Source organism: Stenella coeruleoalba (genome assembly GCF_951394435.1).
Source record: "Stenella coeruleoalba genome assembly, chromosome: 4".
Classification (NCBI taxonomy): Eukaryota; Metazoa; Chordata; class Mammalia; order Artiodactyla; family Delphinidae; genus Stenella; species Stenella coeruleoalba.
The window spans coordinates 105,202,117-105,217,242 of record NC_137149.1 but is presented as its reverse complement, the minus strand read 5'-3'; the positions used below and the strand labels follow the sequence as shown (position 1 = coordinate 105,217,242).

The 15,126-nt window shown below is 34.0% G+C and overlaps 1 protein-coding gene across 7 annotated transcripts in view; it reads left to right on the top strand.

Moving 5' to 3' along the window:
* The window catches only part of CNOT6L (CCR4-NOT transcription complex subunit 6 like), a 120,899-nt gene that overhangs the window by 83,544 nt on the left and 22,229 nt on the right, over positions 1 to 15,126 (top strand). For all 7 annotated transcript variants that reach the window (XM_079919783.1, XM_079919782.1, XM_079919778.1 and 4 more), the window contains exons 6-8: positions 3,323 to 3,391; positions 6,054 to 6,211; positions 7,559 to 7,713. In XM_079919783.1, the coding sequence (XP_079775909.1) occupies positions 3,323 to 3,391; positions 6,054 to 6,211; positions 7,559 to 7,713 (382 nt within the window). The remainder of the gene's footprint in view (positions 1 to 3,322; positions 3,392 to 6,053; positions 6,212 to 7,558; positions 7,714 to 15,126) is intronic.

Sequence of the window (15,126 nt, the reverse complement as noted above, 5' to 3'; positions counted from 1 at the left end):
GTATGATGCTGAAAGACGTATTAAGATGTCAACTGCTCTTCTTCTTTTCATAATGAGAATAGACTTATCTTCAATTTTGATCCAAATCCTTGTGCTGTGTCTAGGACCATGTAGATTTATCTATTAAACAGTCTTTATCTGATTTGATAGTTGGCCCATATAACTCTGTATTCCTCTCCTTTGTCATATCATCGGCTATGCAATTTTATCTTTGAAAAAAGTCAATTTTAAGTATGTGCCACACATGAATATATTATTCTCCTTGTAAGAAATACTTAAATTCCGGTTAAGACTAGATTTTCCTTTGACCACTACCTTTAATTCCAGTCCCCTCCGTGTAAGTAAACACACTTGTAAGTTGGATGTGTATCCTTGTAGGCATGTCTATAGACATTACATATAAAAATTATACCAGTAGAAGTTTTATGGTATTACTTTGCATGTGTGTTTTAAATTTTTTTCTAATAAAATATATCCTATTATTATAATGTATCTTATTATTTAATTAAAATGTATCATATATATTTTTCTACTTTTTTCTCACTCAACAGTATTTCTTATATACCTTTCCACTTTAGCACACATGTATCTTTTTTCTTTTAAACTGTAGCATAGACTTCTGTGAAATGGATAATAACCATTTACCATTGCTTTTGCTGTCACAAACAGTGGCATAATGAATATCTATTTGAATGCTGCTTTAAGCAGATAGGGTTGATACCAAGAAATAGAATTGCTGGGTCACAGGGACATGAATGTTTTAAATTTTAAAAGATGATGCCAGTTTGTCCTCCCAGAGAGCTGTACCAATTTGTATTCCCACCAGTTGTACATGCAAGTATCTGTTTCTTATCCCCTTCACCAACCCTGATGTTAGTAAACTTAAAATTTTTTTTTGTCAATTTGGATAAAGACATGCTATCTCATTTTTTAATGTTTCCTGGTTACTGGTGAGATAGAGTATTTTTTCCTATGTTTTTGTTCTTTGGTTGTTGTTGGGGAATATTATACGTTTTACTTACACTGATATATTGTGCTGTATCAGTTAAGATATGGGAAGCGTCAGAATGTTGACATCACCTTACTTGTCTTATTTTGATATCTTTTGTGCTGTCTGAATGTTTAACTATTTGCTAATAAGGATCCCAGCAGCTAAAAAGTTCCTTGTTTACTCTTCATTATATTTACATAATGAGCTTTCCATTTTTTGAGATAGTTGCCAAGATTCTGGCATGGCACTCCTAGCAGGCATGATTATTTTCCAGGATTCAGTGTGTTGGACCAGCTGGATGGTTTGTTTGTCATCTTATGATGACCTTCATATGGACTGTGCAAAATAACGTTCATTTCACTTTGTGAAAAGCATGGCTGCTAAAACAGGCATCCTTTTTAGGTAGACTTCAGAACATCAAAATGATTAGTAAAGTGAAACTTTTTTAAAGGTCTTGGATACTGTGGTCAAAATTTCTATGGCTGGATGATGATGGAGTGTTTTTGTTTTAAAGGAATACATTTCTTATCCACTGATTCCCTGGGTAAATCTGTAAACTCTAATCAAATTGTTCTGTAACTGCAAATGTGTTTAAAAGAGAGAAGAAAAAGAGGAAGTTAAATCTTAATTTAGGAATTTTCTTTCATCTGATAGTTTGGTAACATTTAGTTCCATAGTATTGACAATCATATCTGAGCAGTTAATGTTTAACCAGTGCCTTCCTTTTTTCTGTATAATGTAGCTCTAATCTCTTGCTTTGCATTGACATTATGAAAGAGAGAAAGAGTAAAATTAGGAAATGAAAGCCCTGTTAGAAAATTCAGTAATTTTTATTATGCATGCATATTTGTTTTTTTATTTTAAAAATATTTGAATATTTTGTTCGTCAGTGTGTTGAAACTTCACATAGCTTTGATTTACCAGCTGGGAACAAAGCTGGGTCAACACAATTTATATGTGTAATTAAGACATAACACCTTACTTAAGTTTTTGTTTTTGTTTTTTTAACATCTTTATTGGAGTATAATTGCTTTACAATGTTGTGTTAGTTTCTGCTGTATAACAAAGTGAATCAGTTATATGTGTACATATATCCCCATGTCCCCTCCCTTTTGCGTCTCCCTCCCACCCTCCTTATCCCACCCCTCTAGGTGGTCACAAAGCACCCAGCTGATCTCCCTGTGCCATGCAGCTGCTTCCCACTAGCTATCTGTTTTACATTTGGTAGTGTATACATGTCAGTGCTACTCTCTCATTTCATCCCAGCTTACCCTTCCCCCTCCCCGTGTCCTCAACTGCATTCTCTGTGTCTGCGTCTTTATTCCTGTCCTGCCTTTAGACACTATAAAACTCTTAGAGGAAAACATAGGCAGAACACTCTGTGACATAAATCACAGCAAGATCCTTTTTGACCCACCTCCTGGGGAAATGGAAATAAAAATAAACAAATGGGACCTAATGAAACTTAAAAGCTTTTGCGTAGCAAAGGAAGCCATAAACAAGACCAAAAGAAAACCCTCAGAATGGGGGAAAATATTTGCAAACAAGCAACTGACAAAGGATTAATCTCCAAAATATACAAGCAGCTCATGCAGCTCAATATCAAAAAAACAAACAACCCAATCCAAAAATGGGCAGAAGACCTAAATAGACATTTCTCCAAAGAAGATACACAGATTGCCAACGAACACATGAAAGGATGCTCAACATCACTAGTCATTAGAGAAATGCAAATCAAAACTACAATGAGGTATCACCTCACACCAGTCAGAATGGCGGTCATCAGAAAATCTACAAACAATAAATGCTGGAGAGGGTGTGGAGAAAAGGGAACCCTCTTGCACTGTTGGTGGATGTAAATTGATACAGCTGCTATGGAGAACAGCATGGAGGTTCCTTAAAAAACTAAAAACAGAACTACCATATAACCCAGCAATCCCACTACTGGGCATATACCCTGAGAAAACCATAATTCAAAGAGTCATGTACCAAAATGTTCACTGCGCACTATTTACAATAGCCAGGACATGGAAGCACCCTTACTTAAGGTTTTAAATAGGTACTTTTTTATAAATACTGTGTAAGTATAAATGCCACTTCTGAATTTCCTCATGTTCTTTTTGGATATTAGTTACGTGTTTTATGCAGAACTCTTCGTCAACTTCCTTCAGCTTCTAAATCTTCGTTATATTTCAGTACTATATTTTTAAGTCAGTTTGTGAGGCATTATAGCTGAAGAGAAAACAGAAGCTAATTTGACATTACAAAGCAAATGATACTGATTTTAGAAAGACATGAAAATATGTTTAAAAGAATATATATTTTTTCCAGTTCATCCAGAGCAGCTTCCTCCGAGGCCATGGATTACATTAAAAGAACGAGACCAAATTCTGCCATCAGGTAAATAGTTTTTCTTATTCTTCCTTGACTTTTTTCAGATATACTTGAAATGCCATTTGGACTTTGTGATAAAATTGACAGGCCTTCATTTTACCTCCCCTGAGTAGATGCGTTTTAAAATACTGATCAATAGACTTAAAAGTCTACCCTAAGGCTTATGTACAGGGATCTCATACCTTTCACAATGATGCAGCTCTTGGTTTTAAAATTAGTTCTTGTAATAGAGCTTTCCAAGTGGCATCTTCACATAGGGTTTGGTGATTTAAGAAAAATGAGTAGTAATGAATTTTCTTCTGAAAAATTTTAAACTACTTAGATACTTTATCTTTCTTGAGTGGGTAGGCTGATAATGCTTTGTAGAAGGATAATTTAGACTGAGTTCAATTTACTGTATTGGAAACAAAATACGATACCAGGCCAAGGGTATAGAAATGATATAGGGTGAAGATTTGAGCAGTTTAATTATATGATTTAGCATTTCTAGAACTGCAGTAATGTAGGAAATAGAAACCTTTGTCTGTTGGTGCAGACCAATGATGATTTGACATTTATAGGGCTTCTTACTGCTCATTAGACATTTTATGATTGGGAATTCTGCTTAAAATAAGTTGTTATGAATTAATATTCTTCTTAATCACAAGTGATAGTTTTCATGATACCTAATTTTGTTTTAAAAATGAAAATTTTACTGTTTTAATATGAAGGCAAACCAATCACTGAATACTGATACTTAATTTTAAAGAATAAACCACAGAATTTATTATGTACTTTTACAACAATATAAAGCCCGTCTTTTTTTTTTTTTTAATTTAAGCTAAGAAGTGGAAGGATTCAGAAAAAATCATTTGCTTAGGTATCGGGAGATGTGCGAAGTGTAATGTGTTCATGGTTCTATTTATATTTTAATAACACTGAGAAATATTATCATATTAGTACATTTCTGTATCTTCTAGAGGTAATAATTTTAAAACCACCACACTCTGGAGCCATAGTATCAGCCTGTTCTAAGAGATACTGTATCAGTGTTATCAAGAATAACACTTCTGTTATCAGGATTCACATTGATGGTCTGAGTAGAACGAATACCTCAGTTTTTCTACAAAGCCTTAAGTTAGGGAGATTTATTTTGTGTTTAGCCTTCCTTAATGTGTAATTAATTGTTCCCTTTCTGGTATTAAAATGATATTAAAAACACCATTTTCTAGTTCTTCAAAGTAATCCCTTTCTGAGCACGAGTTAACATAATCTTGAAGAAGATCTTTCCTAATATCACATACCTTCATTTCCATTAAGAAGAGGAACAACAGAAACAAGTTTTCATTAGTTGTTGAATTCTCAAGTAATGTGTTCTTGGGTTTTCCTTTTTGAAAAACCACTATGGATTTTTCTTGGGATGTCTGACTTCCGTGAGTAGAATCAGTGCTACAAAAAACAAAAAAAAAGATATTAAAAATGCCTTTTACTTCTGATGCATAGGGAGATGTGTATAATAACTAACAATGGTTAAGGGTGATTTATAGCCACAAAACTATAATGGTAATTAAACTATGTAAGAATTAATCCCAGATAGTGAAAAGAGGTACCAGTATACAAAATGGCCACCAGTCAGATTTCCAGGGGACCGTTGAACTAAGTTTCTCTTAATACCTTTCCCATCATCTGACTTTGAATCAACTTCAATCAAGTGTTACTTCATTCTTGGATTCCTCACCTTTTATTAAGTACTTGATTCTCAACTGTGTCTGCCCATTATAATCACCTGGGAAGCTGTTTAAAAATATTAATACCCAAATCCTAATATACTAACTTAATTAGTCTGGAGTAGGGCGCTGAGTATCAGCATTTTTTTTAAAAAGTTCTACAAACTGATTCTAATGGACAGCCGGGATAGAGAATTAATGATAAAAATCAGGGCTTTTCAAACTGGTGTGCATGTGCATATGAATCACCTGGGGAGTTTGTTAAATTGCAGGTTCCAATTCATTAAGTCTTTGTGAAGGCAGAAATTCTTCAGTACTGAGTTCCTAGGTGATAACTGATGCTGCTGGTACTTAGAGCACATTTTTGAGTAGCAGGGATACAAGCTGCGTTTTCCTATTAGTTTGCTTGTAGTCCTTTTATAGGCATTTTAAAATGAGAATTTAGTTTTAGAAATGAACATTTGATTTGGTAAAAAAGGATTCTCTTATGACTGAACTTTGTTAGTCCATATTCTTCTGGCTTAGAGCAGTGAGAGCATTAAGAGGCCCAAAAAAGTATTAAGTATGGATATTTTGTTAATACAAGTTAATGAAATTAGAGCCTTTTAACGAGAAAAATTAAAATTTACTTTTATTCCATTTATAGAGAAAAGTTTTGCTCAGTAAATTATGTGCAAAAAAATGGCATTCTGATTTAAAAGTTGAATTTTTATTAAAATATTCTAAAAAATCACAAATAAGTATTAGTCTAATTCTGGTAAAAGGACTTTGATGTGATGGATTCCAGTGAAGTTTTATAGGTATAGTTTAATGGAATCTTGCCCAAGGCATTTCATGATGATGATATTTGGGGTATGTTTGTGTGACATGTGTGCTTGTGTAGGTGTATATGTGATATTGCTTTAGAAAACATTGCCTAATTTTCTCCCTTTTGTCTGTTGTTTTTTTCTCCCACTTCTTAGCATCATTCACGGTTATGTGTTACAATGTGTTATGTGATAAATACGCCACCCGGCAGCTATATGGCTATTGCCCATCCTGGGCATTAAACTGGGAATACAGGAAAAAGGGAATTATGGAAGAAATTGTTAACTGTGACGCAGATATCATTAGTCTTCAGGTAACACTATAGAAATTAAATTGTCTTTAACTTAAAGGTGAACCTAAAAATTATAGAAGATCTTACTTTTGGGAGAGTTCCTGTGTTCGAAGGAAAACCCAAAGCAATTATTTTCTCTCCTCTTAAAAAAAAAAGGACAATTTTAATAAGCACCTCAGATATTTCTACAACTTCTAGAGTAGTTGGAAATTTTGAAAAAATATAAAGAATAATGGAGGGGGCTTCCTTGGTGGCGCAGTGGTTGAGAGTCCACCTGCTGATGCAGGGGACACAGGTTCGTGCCCCGGTCCGGGAAGATCCCACGTGCCGCCGAGCGGCTGGGTCCATGAGCCATGGCCACTGAGCCTGCGCGTCCGGAGCCTGTGGTCCGCAACGGGAGAGGCCACAACAGTGAGAGGCCCGCGTACCGAAAAAAAAAAAAAAAAAAGAATAATGGAGGAAAACACCTAATCCCATATCCCAAATATAGTTGCTGGGTTAAAACTTCTGAAGTATTTCTTGTACACTTTTAAAAAAATTCACTTGCCTATTTATTTACAGATATGTACAGATATGTTTTCAAAATAGAGATCACACCATTGATGTATTTTGTACCTTGTTTATTGCACTTAATACACTTCCCATGTTACTAAAATTCCTCAAAGCCAATTATATGAATATATATTAATTGATTTAGCATTTTCCCTACTGTTGGACATTCAGGCTGTTTATGTTTTCACTGTTACAAAATCATGTTGTTATGAGCATTAGCATACATAAATCATTATCTTTACACTTGATTATTTCATTTGGAAAGATTTGTTAAAAATATGTTATGGGTCTAACTTAATAATTACTACTTTAACACAGACCATTGGATTATTGGTATTCAGGTACCTAAAAATTCCTTAAGTAGAATTTTTTGTTGGTAGATCTTAAGCTTTTCACTCTTGAGTATCATTTCTTTCTACCACAGTTGAGAAATTTGAAATAATTTTTAAAATTACCTCTTTATAATATAAAATTTGCTATTCCATACCACCTAATCTATAATATGACCAACTTTCAATTGTTCATTTACCAGTTGAGGAAGTGAAGTATAGTGGAATGAATTCTAAATTGGGAGTCAAGAGACTTGGGAACAACTACCTGTGTGAGCATGAGAAAATCACGTTATTTTCTGGTTCTCTTAGGTTTTAAAAAGCTGCCATTGTCAAATGGTGGCTGCTATCAATAAGATAAGGTACTTAGATAATATTTTTTAAGTGAAGTATTTTAACTTGGTCACACCTTACTCACAATGCTGCACATTTTTATATCTTAGTTTTCCTCTGTCATGTCAATGATAATGTTTCTTTGTCATCTCAGGAAGTGGAAACAGAGCAATACTTCACTCTCTTTCTGCCAGCATTGAAGGAGCGTGGATATGATGGATTTTTTTCTCCAAAGTCACGTGCCAAAATCATGTCTGAGCAGGAGAGAAAGCATGTGGATGGTTGTGCAATATTCTTCAAAACAGAAAAGTGAGTTAAGGAAATGAAGCATAATAGTGTACTTATTTCTTTAATTCCCACACATTTGAAATTGTCTTTGGTTTGACCCTGAAATAGACAGGTAATATAAAAGTTTAAAACTACTGGTAATGTTTTATTTCTTAGGCTGTGTATTGAAAATAAGAATGTTTACTGTATTATTCTTTATGCTTCTTTTGCCAAATTACATTAAAAATATTAAAGAGTATATACTTGAATATGATACTGTATTTATATATTTTCATGAAGTAAAATATTAGTTTTTGTGTAAAAAAGAAAGTAGATTTTTTTTGCTAGTTGACCTTTTTCAGAATCATTCATTTTATGAACTTTTCATCTTTTTAAATTAACATTCTATATGTTTATTTAGTCATTCATTCACTAAATGTTTACTGAGCATTTGCTTTGTGACAAATGCTGTGCTAGTCACAATAGTCTCAAAGACATACAGTTTCTATCCCACTCAGAGCTCTAGTAGGAAAATCACAATCTAATATGGTATATATGAGGTGGAGATATGCAAGGATAGATAAGGGAGGACACACACAGAGTTTATGGAGGTAGGGAGTTAAAGGATTGACTGAGACAGGACAATGGAAAGCGGTCATGACCTGAAATGGAAAACAGAAAACATGACCTTTGTTTTTTCAGGGCTGTAATATCGTTGATGAAAATACAGTCAAAGATAAGATGATGACTGCTTATTAAAATACATGAACAATCTTGTAGAGACCTCTGTGCTTTTAGTATTCTTGAGTTTAAAATGGAAAAGATTATCTGTTCAGAGTTAGCGACAAGAATTAAAGGAGATAATGAATGGATAGGTACTTCATAAATCATTAAGTGTCCTGGAAATATTTATATTATTGTCATATTTCTCTGTTTCTGTAATCCTTTGCAATATTAGTATTTCTCTCTTACTGGGTTTATGATATTGTGCGCATTGGATTTAGGAACTGCATTTCCTACTTGAGGGTACAGAGCCGTAACACACTTAGAAGGCTATCTCTCCCTTTTTTTTTTTTTGGTTTGGAGTTGTGAAGAGTTTATTTTGTAACTGTTTATTTCATTCTTTTATTTATCTATTTATTTTTATTTATTTTTATTGAAGTATAGTTGAGTTAAAATAAAGTGAGTCAGTTATACATACATACATTCTTTTTTATATTCTTTTTCATTATGGTTTATCACAGGATATTGAATATAGTTCTCTGTGCTGTACAGTAGGACCTTGTTTATCCATTCTATATATATAACAGTTTGCATCTACTAACCCCAAACTCCAAATCCATCTCTCCCCCACTGCCCCTCCCCCTTTCTGTTCCCCCTGGGCAACCACAAGTCTGTTCTCTATGTCTGTAAGTCTATTTCTGTTCATAGATAGGTTCATTTGTGTCATATTTTAGATTCCACATATAAGTGATATCATATGGTATTTGTCTTTCTCTTTTTGACTTACTTCACTTAGTATGATAACCTTTAAGTCCATCCATATTGCTGCAAATGGCATTATTTCATAGAAGGCTATCTCTTGAACGCTGGCTGAGTGACTAGATGGTTAGAGGCAGATTCCTTTGGTTATCATCCTGAGGAAAAGAGAGAAGTATATTTTTGCCTCATAAAGGCTGCCAGTTTTACAGTGGAAAATTTGAAGGAACCTCCAATAGAAGACTGAAATATATGGATTCTCATAGAGATTGTATCCTGTAGTTAATAACTTAGGTTTGATACATTAGATAGGGAATCATCTACTAAACGCCTGTGACTATTTTCCTATATTTTCCTGTTTGGTGCCTATTATAACAAATCATTTCAATGTTTTTATTGATACAAGCCTATTTATTACCAGCATGGCATGTTATTTTAAGTAAATGAATTAAGTGAATTTGAAAGATATTTGAGCCCCTTCTTCTCACTTATTTGTACCTACTTTCATATCTTTTCTGTGACTTTTTAATAGAGATTTTTCATTTGTTTAATAATTAGTACAGGGCCCTGAAGTATTTGAGGTCAGAATATGCTAAATTCTTCTAGTGGGTTGCTGATTTTTTTTTTTAACAAACTTTAGAATAACAATAGCTATTACTTTCATAGTGTTTACATGTCCGCCATTTTCTTTTATTTATACTGATTATCTTATTTAATTTTTAAAGCAATCCTCAGAGGTAGGAATAGAGCTATTTCCTCATTTTTATAGATGAGGAAACCAAGACATAGAGATTATCTGGCTTCACAGTCAATGCTTTTAACCACTGTACTAAACTGCATCTTTAGATTTCTTTTTTTTTTTTTAATATTTATTACTTTTTTCAATTGAAGTATAGTTGATTTACAATGTTGTGTTAGTTTCAGGTGTGCAGCAAAGTGATTCCGTTTTACATATATATATATTTTTCCAGATTCTTATATAGGTTATTACAAAATATTGAGTATAGCTCCCTGTGCTATATAGTATGTCCTTGTTGTTTATCTTTAGACTTACTGTTTCAGCTTCCGATATCACTTGTACCTATTAAAAGGTTACCTCATTTGGGAAATACTGCCTTGAATTTGATATTTGTTACCAGTATTCACGCACAAATTTCCTTGAAACAATTAAAAAAAGAATTACCGATAACATTGAGACATGTAAGATCAATCTGTTTTTCCATTTGCCATTGTTTCTTTCTGAAAGATGATATAATACATAAATTTTTTTTCATTCCCTTTACAGTTTTGAGAGGAAAATCTAAAATGCCTTGATAATTTACTAGAGGTAATTAAGATTTTGAACTAACAGTTGTCTAGGAAACTTTAAACAACCAAGTATTTGAAAACTGATACTTGAATTATTAAAAATGCTGTAAATTATTTAAGAGATAAATACATAGGAAATACTTCAATGCATCATTAGCATTTCTTTCCTTCTTCAACTTTTTGCCTAAATAGTAACATGGATCCAGCAACAGATGAAGACCTTGAGTGTGATATGTTGTTAAATTCCACTTGTTTTGAACAGTGCCAGTTAACTTGCTGATGTCATGTTATATGTCCAATGCCAAACTATTTGGAATTTAACACAAAGTATACTATGCTGCATTTCTTCTACTCCTTCTTCAGATTGGAGAAATGATGCAGTGCAAAGAAAAGACTGTTTGGAAGCCAGGTGGTTTTCCTGCTTACGTAGCTGTATAATCTTGAATGAGTCACTTACCCTTTCTGGGCTTATTTTCTCATTTGTGCATATTTGTGTATTACCTTGTAAGAGAATTTATATGATTTACAAGACTAACAGTTAAAAGATAGCTGTAGAAGAGTGCTTCAATTCTCTGTACTCATTCTCAAGGTCTTAATCTTCTAAAACCAGAGTATCAGATAATTTCTCATCTTCATTGATGAAATTTTTTTCCCTTCATGGAAAACAGTGGTACAGAATGGGTAACAATAAATGGAAACTATAATAATCACTATTTTTAGCAAAATATTATAATAAAAATCTCTTATCCATCATGATGGAAGGATAGTATATTGCTTAGTAATGGCTGGGACACAGACCATTATTCAGAGAATTAGAATACATTATATTTTATATTGTTTTTTTGTTTTTGTTTTTGCTGTATGCGGGCCTCTCACTGTTGTGGCCTCTCCCGTTGCGGAGCACAGGCTCCAGACGCACAGGCTCAGCGGCCATGGCTCACGGGCCCAGCCGCTCCGCGGCATGTGGGATCTTCCCGGAGCGGGGCACGAACCCATGTCCCCTGCATCGGCAGGCGGACTGTCAACCACTGCGCCACCAGGGAAGCCCAACCCCTATATTTTATATTGTATACATTATACTTTATATTGTATACATTCTAGTTTAATCTTTGGGGATTCAGAAGGCACTTCAAGATTTGGTAGCACCTTTTGATCATTATGAACATCATTTTTTGGGTAATTAGGTGCATAAAGATACAAGAAAATAGAAATTTGGGTTGATAAGATGCCAGAAATCACCTTTTCTTTGTCCTTTATCTTAATAAGTGTTTTCTTCAGTGCAAAATATTTTATAAAAGAGACATATACATATAAGTCTGTATTTTGTGTGTGTGTGTAAGAAGAGACTGTTATTATAGATAAGTTTTTTAGAGTCAGAAAGTTTCTCTTTCCATGTTTTATCCTATAGACTAAACAGTTAGTAGAAATGGAGTCTTGGAGCCCGATACGCAATTTGAAGAAATCCAAAATGTTGAAAAATGGAGCTGAAACCAGATCTAGACTTACTTGCTTTTCCTGAGGTTAGCATTTCTGATCTGATCATGCTTTGTTTCAAATCAGTGAGAAAGGGAAAGATGAAAACAGCAGTTTTAGAACAGTGGGACCATTACACTGTGAAGAGGCAGTCTCTTCCAATAGGACTGGGAACTAGGTTGTCATGGTGCTTAGTCCTTACTGTATTGCCTCTGCTGTCTGTCTCAGAGGTACCAGGTAAGGCCAAGTCCTTGTTTCTCCTTCTATATTATGACAGGTGGTTTTGTGGTTGAGAAGAGGTCATTCAGAGGTTATAGTGTTGTCCCAAAATGACCTATTGTGATAATCCTGTCTTACTAGTTTCTCAGTTACTAATTTTTTCTGTCATAGGTGGTGGTTGTGTTTAGAATTTTAAAATCTGAGATTGTGGTTTCTGGTTTCCAGTGTTAGCTTTCCCATTAATTTAATCTGAAACATAAAATTATTGCTTTATGCCAGTTTCCTTTACCTTTCCAGTATGGATAATAATAACTGTTCTGCCTAACTTCAGAGGTTTCTTATGGGGCTAAAATGATCAAGAATGTGAAAATGCTTTTAGTAGTTAAAAGAGTTGTACAAATATAGGTAGGATGGTGAATATCCTCTTTTCTTCCCTATTTATCTCACTCTCTAAGCTTACCTTTTCTAGCAGATTGTTTTCTGGCGCTCCCATGATTACTTGAAAGGACCTAAGAACACATTTTATAGCATCTTATGCTGAATATACAATAAAAACTTCTATTTGGTTTAGGTTTAAGAGTGAGTTTAACGTGATCAGAAAGGGTCGTAGTTAACAGAAAGTAGAAGCAGAGTGAAGGTTATTTGGTTGTAGGTAGGAGGGGAGAAAGTAAGAAGTAGTATTGTTCTAAAGTAGTATGGATAGAATATGGATAACTATTTCTTACTGTTTTATAAATGTATTATAAATATAGAATAAAATAAATACAAGATAAGTTATAGGAGATTATAACTCCCTATACTGGTGCTAGAAATCTCATTTTCTAAAGGCAGAGTCCCTGAAAATTTCTTATGGTTCAAGGAGTATATCTGTGCTCTTATTTAATTCTCACTGGAAAGAAGGAATTTTCTTTTCCTTAGTTCTCAACTATCTCTTTGGTTCTTCAACTACTGGTGAAGCTGAAATAATAAAATTGAGCGTATAACTCTGACCCTTTTAGAATCTCTAAGCCCCAAGGAGGGAGGTGTAAGTTATAATGACATGTGCTCTATTTAGGAAAACTGGTTTTATTTTTCTGAACTTTTTGAAACCAAAGACATTATAAAGCAGATACCTCAAGAAGATTGGGAAGTTTCAAAAGTCAAAACTAGGGCAATACAATTATAAATTATACTAACAATGAGGAAGAAAGTTGGAGGGGTGGTTGGAGGCATCTAATGAACAGGGTAATTGTTCAGGATTCGTTTTAAAAGAGTGTTTTTTGTTTTGGGTTTTTTTGTTGTTGTTGTTTTTGATTAAAAAAGTCAATAACCAAGTATGTGTTGAAGAAAAAGAGTTTATGAACCTATGTTCTTTGCCATGAAAATTAAGAAAAAGGGAAAATTGGGTGAAAGTGTTAAGGCAACGAGGAGGATATTTTAAATAACGTGTGCACTGTAAAGGGGTATACCTATGTGGCTTGTGCCATCACTAATTGACGATCAAGAAAAAACCAGAGGTGTGCAACTTCTATTTTGCTTTCATGGTCTCTGTTGAGGAGAATTATTTTCAAAGTGGAAAGACTAAGACCAGGTAAGGAGGAGATTGGCAAACCAAGAAGAGATTGGTAAGCCAAGAGAGTCACTAAAGTGCCTTAACTAGTTAGGTTTCCATATCAATATAATTATATCCCATGTCCCCATAGTATTAAAATATCTTGCCAAAGTGTGATTAGAGGAGTATTGTGTTGGTCACAAAGTTCGTTCGGGTTTTTTCCATAAAATGTTACAGAAAAACTCGAACGGACTTTGTGGCCAACCCAATAGATGGCATTAATATTGGTGTATAGGAAAAGTCCTAATATATTGGGGACAAATAAACCACTTCATTTTTCAAAAAATTGGCAAGCCTCAGTTTTCTTCATCTTCGTAATGGTAATAGTAATACTGTCTATTGCAATTTGAGTGCTCCAGAAAGAAGACTCCAAGTTACTTTGGTGTTTAGGAGTTTATTAAGGATCAACAGCTGTGGAAAGGAAGGGGAAAAAGCAGAAATTAGCATAGAGAGTAGAGCTGTGTTGCAGACTGGGACAGCCTCAGCTGACCCCACCCTGTAGCTTTAGAGCTGAAATGGCCTGTGAGAGTTAACCCAGGAGGAACCAAAATCCCCAGACCTTTATCTTTTGCTTTTGATCTGTAATTGGATATGTGCCACTCCCAGAAGTACTTGACCTTGGTGAGGCAGCTCTCTGCAACTGGAGCAATTCCTGAAGGATTGATGAGGAATCTGGGCAGCATCTCTTCATGTCCACCCCTTTGCAAAGTTTTAACAAATTTTAGGACTAATATGTATGAAGTACCTATCACAGGTCTTGATACAAAGTGGATCCTCAATAACGGACCCCTTATTCTTTTTATTATTATTATTTGTACTGTCCTATTGAGAATTTTGATTATTTAAGAGAAGACATATATATACATATAAGATTTATAAAAACTGAAAAGCTGGCAGGGATATTTAATCTTTTGGAAAAACAGAATGTAGTTTCCAAGTACCCTTAATATCTGAATGGGTGAACTAACGGGCAGAAGCTCATGAAATGATACTCAACAGAAATAAAGTCTGCTACTCTTAGATTATTAAAGGAAAGGAAAGAGGAAGAGGTAAAATTATTTGAGAGCACAGAAGAATATTTATATGCAAAAAAGTTCATTACTAAACTAAATGTTAATTACTATAACTAACGGCATTAGTTATAATAGCTCATATCAGAAGTAAATGTGCAACACAGAATAGTTCAATTATGGTGAATCTGTATAGTGGACTATAATGCAATCATAAAAATTGATTTTTGAAACATATAGTATTTTATAGGGAAACATCCATGGTAGAATGTTCATTAATATAGACCTAGAGTATTATTCTAATTGTATAAAAAATGTTTGTGTGCATGTGCATGGAGAAAAATCTGGGGAAATATATTGACTTGTTGATGGGGG